The sequence below is a fragment of the Octopus bimaculoides genome, chromosome 11 (assembly GCF_046866305.1).
Source record: "Octopus bimaculoides isolate indiv1 chromosome 11, ASM4686630v1, whole genome shotgun sequence".
NCBI classification, from domain to species: Eukaryota; Metazoa; Mollusca; class Cephalopoda; order Octopoda; family Octopodidae; genus Octopus; species Octopus bimaculoides.
Genome location: NC_142938.1, coordinates 74,348,123 through 74,356,501, shown reverse-complemented (window position 1 = coordinate 74,356,501; position 8,379 = coordinate 74,348,123). Strand labels below are relative to the sequence as shown.

The 8,379-nt window shown below is 35.8% G+C and overlaps 1 protein-coding gene across 1 annotated transcript; it reads right to left on the bottom strand.

The window, feature by feature from the left end:
* Positions 1-435: 435 nt before the first annotated feature.
* Positions 436-8,365, bottom strand: LOC106871655 (protein YIPF4). The gene is made up of 6 exons (XM_014918239.3): positions 8,161-8,365; positions 4,918-5,089; positions 3,314-3,485; positions 2,658-2,735; positions 1,729-1,842; positions 436-621 (listed from the first exon to the last, which is right to left on the bottom strand). The coding sequence occupies exons 1-6, from the start codon at positions 8,333-8,335 to the stop codon at positions 484-486; spliced, it is 849 nt and encodes a 282-aa protein (XP_014773725.1). The 5' UTR covers positions 8,336-8,365; the 3' UTR covers positions 436-483.
* Between the last annotated feature and the right edge of the window lie 14 nt (positions 8,366-8,379).

The window sequence follows — 8,379 nt, the reverse complement described above, 5'->3', positions numbered from 1 at the left end:
TATATACACAAATATATATACATACATATATATATATACACAAATATATATACATATTTATACATACATACATACATATATATATATACACAAATATATATACATATTTATACATACATACATACATATATATATATACACAAATATATATACATATTTATACATACATACATACATATATATATATACACAAATATATATACATATTTATACATACATACATACATATATATATATACACAAATATATATACATATTTATACATACATATATATATATATATATATATATATATATATATATATATATATATATATATTAATAAATATATATATGTATATCAATTGCAAATAGATGATAATGTATATCTAAGCAATATATATCATTTGAATTAATTATTTGAAGATAAACAGTATAGGAAAAATAAAATCAATATTCCTACATCCCAGTAAGTTTTATTCCAAATGCCACACCCACTTGTGTTTAAGCCCCAGTGTATAAAGAAAAGAAATATATGTACAAAAGGAAGATGGGGTAGAGGAGAAGGGGCCTCTTCTGTTGTAACTCTTGAACACAGAGGAGAGAACCAGCACTGTAAGCTGCCCACACAACACCAATGAACTGAAATGAAAGAAAAAAAACAAAAAGGGAATTAGAAGATTAATGATTTTAATAATATTTAATAAAGGAAATAAATGTGATAAAATGTAATAAGCCTTGTACTCTATTTCAGAATATATCATCATCGTCATCATTGTTTAATGTCTGTTCTCCATGCTGGCATGGGTTGGATGGGTTGACAGAGGTCTGGGGAGCCAGTGGCTGCACCAGGCTCCAATCTGATCTGGCAATGTTTCTACAGCTGGATGCCTTTCCTAATGCCAACCACTCTGAGAATATAGCGGGTGCTTTTTATGTGCCACTGGCACAGGAGTCAGTCAGGTGGGCCTGGCATTGACCATATTTGGATAGTGCTTTTTACATGCTACTGGCACGGGAACCAGTCAGGGGGTACTGGCCACAGCTATGATCTTGGTTTTATTTGACTCAACAGGTCTTCTCAAGCATATCATATCGTCCGATGTATCAGAGGTACTCTTAACTGGACCAGACATGAGTGGCTGCAATATTTACACGCACTTAAATATACATTCGGTCATAGAGTGACCAATGGTTTCACATCCATAAAGCGCTTTGCTTTATAGACGAATCGTCAGACTCCAATGTTGTTGTTTGTTCCTTTTTGAACCATGCCTGGCTCATAACGGCCAGTTTCCCGATTTCATTGAAAAAAGTGAGAGAGAGTTGTGGCAAAAGAGTCAGCAGAAATTCGCCATTACCTTCTGCTGGAGCCAAACAGAACAGGTGTTTTGCTCATAAACACACACATCACCCGGTCTGAGATTCAAACCTGCGATCCCTAGACCGCGAGTCCACTGCTCTAACCACTAGGCTAGTTGCCTCCGCCAGACTCCAATGGCTGTGGGCATATGACCTCTTTTCTACCATATATCTTTTAATTTTGCATATGAAATTAGAGAAACTTGCTGAGATTTTTTTTATTATTTGGGGAAAATAAAAGCAGTTTGTTTTGCAAGACTTTGTTGGATTAAATTAATACTTTGTTTGAAAGAAATGGAAAAAACCCACCCAAAAAACTAAAAACAAAAAACTAAAAGAAAAACAAAAGAACAAGAACCAATGTGAAGATAAGTAAAACATTCTTACTTTGAAAACAGTACTGACAAGTGGCAAAGAATGAACAACTGGCATTATGGATGCCATAATAACTAGTGGTAAAACGGAATATCCTATCACACCCAAACACTGTGAATAAGTTACCTGGAAGAGAGAAAGAAAGGTTTTAAAATTGATCCTAACAATTAAATACTTGGACATTAAAACTTCTTCATTATTACTTTGTCAAATGTAATGTTTATTTATTGACATTGTTTTGAATTCATCATGCATCATCTTGTAGCTTTGAGATTTCATTGTTGAGGTGTGAGAGGCTGGATCTGGCCAGTGTTAACATAAACACAGATAAATTATTTAAGCCAGATATGGCCAGTTTAGATATTAAAAGGGTTAAGACATGAAGTTTGTACCACAAAACCAGTTGGGTTGGTACCAAAAGGGTCAATTACAGTTACTAATTCTTCCTTCTTTTTATAAACTTTCTTGGTGTGACTTTTACCAAATCTTTTGTGCTTAGAATGGTCTGTCCCTAGTTTCAGATCTCATCTCAAGGGGTTCTAACTACGAAAACAGAATCATAGAAGAACAGAATGGACAACACAAGACATGCTGACTGCTACATACAATACAACCAAATGCTACATGGTTGAATGCACAGAATGTTCTTAATCAAAGCTGAAACATAACATATTTCTGGTGCAAGACATGCTGCTTCTAAGAAATCAACCAACTGCCTCTGTATTCTAGATTTTTCTCAAGCAGCTAAGATTGTTTTTTTTTTTATATATATATATCTTCTGTTATAATGACTCAAACTGATTCTTTGAAGCATCCATTCTAAACGTACTCGAATACTTTCCTGCTACCATTTCTGTATTCACCGAGTCGGTTACAAAGATCTTTGCATAGATTTAGTTCTACAAGAAACATTCAAAGTTGGTATTATTATCTTTACTTACTTCTCCCCCAAGAACTCTTGCCAATGTGAAAACAATCAGAGATCCAAAAACCCATATTGTAATGATCCAGGAAACAACCTAATAATAATAATAATAATAACAATAATAGTAATAATAATAATATTGATAATAGTAATAACAACAACAATAATAATAATAATAATAATAATAATAATAATATTGATAATAATAATAATAATAATAATAACAATAATAGTAATAATAATAATAATAATAATAGTAGTAGTAGTAGTAGTAGTAGTAGTAATAATAATAATAATAATAATAATAATAATAATAATAATAATAATAATAATAATAGGAAACCAGACATAGTGTTAATTGAGAAAGATTGATTACTGAAATGAAATGAAATTTCATTCTTCCATTTATAAATCTGAAAACATTAAAAAATTTATACTGAAAAATCAAATTGAAATCACTAATTTGAATTTCAGATTGTCATTCAGTTTTTGTTTTTAAACTTCAATTAAAAATTAAGTTTTAATAAATTTTTTTTCTTTTTTCATTAAAATTTCAGATTATGAAACTTTTTTGAATTTTAAACCTGAAAAAACCAACAAAACTTCCACACCTGGTCAACACAAAAGCTTATATTTTGGAACTAAAAGATAAAGAAATTGTTGTGCACTTACTCTGAACTGACCATAGAGAGAAACCAATGAATAAAGGAGAATTACGACAAGGGGTCCCCAAAAGTCAGGGTTATCTCGTACGATTTTCCGGTTAAACCCCAGCTGTGGAAGTGGAAACATCACACATCTCAGTTTGTAATAAATGTCTTTTATGTCTATATCCAACTCTTCTCTGGTAAAAGATTAAAAAAGAAATCATTTAGATAATTAACTGTAAGAGTTTCAGCAATATAAATGAAATGATGAAGCTGGTAATTAAATTGGCAGTAATTTAGCTTTAACCCTTTCTTTAATTTATTTCTAACGAATTGATTCCCTAGATTTTTCAGTAAATTGTTGTTGTTGGCACTCCGTTGCTTACGGCATTGAGGGTTCCAGTTGATCCGATCAACGGAACAGCCTGCTCGTGAAATTAACGTGCAAGTGGCTGAGCACTCCACAGACACGTGTACCCTTAACATAGTTCTCGGGGATATTCAGTGTGACAAGGCTGACCCTTTGAATTACGGGCACAACAGAAACAGGAAGAAACCAAGGAGCTTAGACTTATAGAAGAAGAGTAAAATGCATTTATGTCCAGGACAGGCTTATTGTCTGGAGATAAGAGGGCAGCCATGGACCTTTCTCATTCTTCATTACATATAATCTATTTAAGATATATCTATATGTAATGTATCTGTTTCTCTCCACACACATACACCATCATCATCATCATTTAATGTCTGTTTTCCATGCTGGTATGGGTTTGACAGGAACTGGCCAGCTGAAGAGCTGCCCTGGTTCCATGTCTGTTTTGGCATGGTTTCTACAGCTGGATGCCTTTCCTAATGCCAACCACTTTACAGAGTGTACTGGGTGTTTCTATGTAGCACCAGCCCAGGTGCTTTTACATGGCACCAGCACCCATGAGCCTGCAAGATTAAGAACGCTCAGCTGGAGAGGGATACAGGGGACAAGCCTGTATGGAAGGACAACTACCTGCATATAATCTCTCTCTCTATATATTATAGTGGGGGTAGGCTGGTTTATGGAATTACCCTGGGTTTCTTGCTCTTAGTCTTATGGCATATCTTCAGACCCCAAACACTGCTGGCCTGAGACCTCTTTAAAATATGGAGGGGGAAAGGCCTCGTTTTTAAGGGTAAAGCCTTAGGTGATAATCTCCCTTTGTCATTGTCCATCAATCTTCGGCCATGCTGCCATCTTGCGGTCACCAAAGCGCCATGAAGGTAAATGATTGTCTCCCTTTGGCCTTGGCTATTGCTTTCCAGCTGTGGTGCTGCCATGCGGATTCCAAAAGGCCAACAGGAATTTTCTAAAATGCAGTCATGGTCCGAAAATCTCCGTCCTAGCATTCAGGATGCCCCCTGGCATGAGTGAGTCTTTAAGGATCTATATATAAATTTATATACATATTAAAAGTGCAGGCATGGCTATAATTACAAAGTTCACTTTGTAATCACATAGTTTCAGGTTCCAACCCAGCGTGTGGAACTGTGGGCCAGTTTCATCTACTCCTCTACGATAACCTTGGCCTGACCAAAGCCTTGTAAGAATGAAATAATAAAACAACAACTCAATAACACCTGAATGACAAAACTTACAGGAGTGGCTTCTGTACGGCATTCTCATCAACATCCTCTTCAAGTAACCACTGGAAGCCATTATTTTCAAGGAGACTTCCAGCAATGCCCCGGTTGCGGACACCATAGGGTGAAGGTAAGTTGTTTGTCTCTTTTTCATTTCCAACAATTGCGCCTTCAAGTGAAGACTGGTCTAAAAAGAATTTCAAGAAATGAAATTGAAAAGCAAACCATGAAATAATCATACAAAAATACACCCAAATATGTCAGGAGAATCTTTAAGCAAACTTTTCTATCCCATTCACTCGCACACCATAAACCACCTTAATCACCTTAAATCACCTTACAACCGTTTGTTTTGGATGAAGATCCCTGTTATATTACAAAGCTGTAGGCACACAGAGAAAACTAGTGGACTAAGAATTAAGGGCTCTCAATCCTTTGTGCAATGGGAGTGGGGATTCCTTTCACTGTGGTTGGTTGGTTGGTCGGTTAACAATTAAGTTATTGGAAGATAGAATGAAGATATTCTTTTCAACTCTTGGCACAAGGTCTGAAATTTGGGGGGGATGGGAGCCAGTCAATTAGATTGACCCCAGTATGCAATTGGTACTTAATTTATCAACCCCGAAAGAAATGGAAAAATGGTTCGTTAAAGTTGAGAAAACATTTTATCACCTAAGAGCCATGTTGAGTGCAGAAGGTAGATAAAAACTTAATGATGCTGACTAGAGTGAGAGGTGGATGGAACTGAGTGGTGTACAAAAGAGAAGAGGAAGACTCACTGGAAGTGAAGGGAAATGTGTAAAGGGTAAAGACCCCCTTCAGTCATGTCTGACCATGGAATTGAACCTAGAGAGTTCCTCTCTGAGGCACAAGTCTGGACAAGGTTGTTTATAGAAGACCAGCAGTTGCTCATACATACCAGCCTCTCTTCTCCACGCCACCGATGTTATCCAAGGGAAAGGCAAAGGGGCCAATACAGCTTGGCACCTATGACATCACAACCCATTTTTACAGCTGAGTGAACTGGAGCAATGTGAAATAAAGTATCTTGTTCAAGAACACAACACACAACTCAGTCTTGGAATCGAACTCATTACCTCATGATTGTGAGCTCAACACTCTAACCAATGAGCCATGAGCTTCTATGGGAAATGTGTAAGTTGTAAGTATATGAAGGGCCATAATTTACAGGTGTGAAATATGAGTAATGAATGCAGAGAAGCAACAGAGGAATTTGTTACATTTTTGATCTAACTGTGCTGGAGGTGGTTGTAATGAAAGTGTTCCAGCTAGAATAAGGACGACATGGGGAAAAAGTTTAAGGAACTTCGTTTCTGTTAGCAACAAAAGGGTTTCTCTTTCTGTGTATAAGACACACAGTGAGAATGTAAAATACGTGCTGGAAACGAGATGCAACATGGTAATGAGTAATGAATGTAAAAGATCTGTAGAGGTTGCAGAGTGTTAACCCTTTAGCATTCAGATTACTCTGACAAATATTGCTTTTTGCTGGCACTCTGTCGCTTACGACATCGAGGGTTCCAGTTGATCCGATCAATGAAACAGCCTGCTCGTGAAATTAACGTGCAAGTGGCTGAGCACTCCACAGACACGTGTACCCTTAACGTAGTTCTCGGAGATATTCAGCGTGACACAGTGTGACAAGGCTGACCCTTTGAATTACAGGCACAACAGAAACAGGAAGAAAGAGTGAGAGAAGGTTGTGGTAAAAGAGTACAGCAGGGTTCGCCACCATCCCCTGCCGAAGCCTCGTGGAGCTTTGGGTGTTTTCGCTCAATAAACACTCACAACGCCCGGTCTGGGAATCGAAACCGCGAGTCCGCTGCCCTAACTACTGGGCCATTGCGCCTCCACTCTGACAAATATAATACTTATTTATTCACATTGTTTTGAATTAATCGTACGTTATCTCATTTTGAGCCCCACGGACAAGATGATACATGATAAACTGGATCAAATGCAAAACTGCAAAGTTGGCCATTTTATGATAACATCGAAAAATAAAAGTTTATTGATTGGTTGTTAGTTTCTCGATCGAATAATACGACCGACTTCGGATACCGTCTCATATTTTGGAAATAACATAGCATTTTTGATTTTGTTGACACAAAACTACAAATACAGGGGTGAGAGAAAGAGAGAGAGAGAGAGAGAGAGAGAGAGAGAGAGAGAGACGCAATCGATTTAATCCACTTTCCGTAATTGACAAATAGTTATTAAATCAATCCAGGAAGGAAGAAATAGTAACATTGATCCCCAGCAACCTCTCAGCGGGATCTGAATTCATGATGTAAAATAAAGGAACGTGAATTTTATTTTGTCTGAAACTTTATATAGATTCTGTCAATCCATTGTTATAAGCAATCCGAACTAAATGAATCCTGACTGTAAGCGGAGTCAGTACAGGAATTCTTTAGCATATATATATATATATATATATATATATATATATATATATATAAGGGGTTTATTGTATAGTAATGCCCTTATATAAATTACATTATATATATTTATGGAAGAAAATGATGTTTTTTTTCCTTATGAGGTTTTTTCACGCTAACTACTTGATAAATTCTTATAAAGTTTTTATCCTAAACGCCTGTGTTAGAATGGTGGCAGCTGATGAAGGAAAATGTTCTCTATGTGGCTTGTGTGTTTTCTGTACTCTGGTTATTATTATTTTTTTGTCTACGTTTTGTTTGCAACGTCCTGTACCCAGATATGCACCTATATATACAGGTAGATGTAGGTATGCACATACTTGTACGTATATATGCATATACTCATTTATTATTTGTTTTATATATATATATATATATATATATATATATATATATATATATATATATACATCGATGATCGGATATTATTAGTCATTAGCAGAACATGGGTAGAAGTGGGATAGGATAAAATAGAAAGCCAACAATAAAAATATAAAGCATAAACAAATAAACAAAACTAGTAAACAACTAAAGAATTGTGTCATTTTCATAATGTTCGAAAAAAGTGTGTGCCACACACAGATACGCAGTTTAGGTATATTAAACAACAAATCGGCGATTTATATACAAAGGGATAGATAAAAGTAACACATATATGCATGAAATCGGGTGAGAACGGGGTATTTTTAAATGTCATTGCGTTATTATTGAACGATGTGTGACAATATTTCTTTGTGAATGACAGAACCAAAACAACGTAAAAGGTGAGAGATGTGGGTGTGTCAGGATAACTTACTGGACGTTGTAACGAATTGAAACTCAGCATTTGATGCATGGAATTTATTTGAGTTGTCTAGCGGAGGTTTGGCGAGCAAAGACTCATGCATTTGCTTCGCATTTTGTTCCAACTGGTTGATATCCAAGGAATAACTGTTTCCTGCTGATGTGGACTGTGTTGGTAATTCGGCCATCTTTAACAGTTGAACAACAGTTTATCTAAAGTTTCGTATTCAAT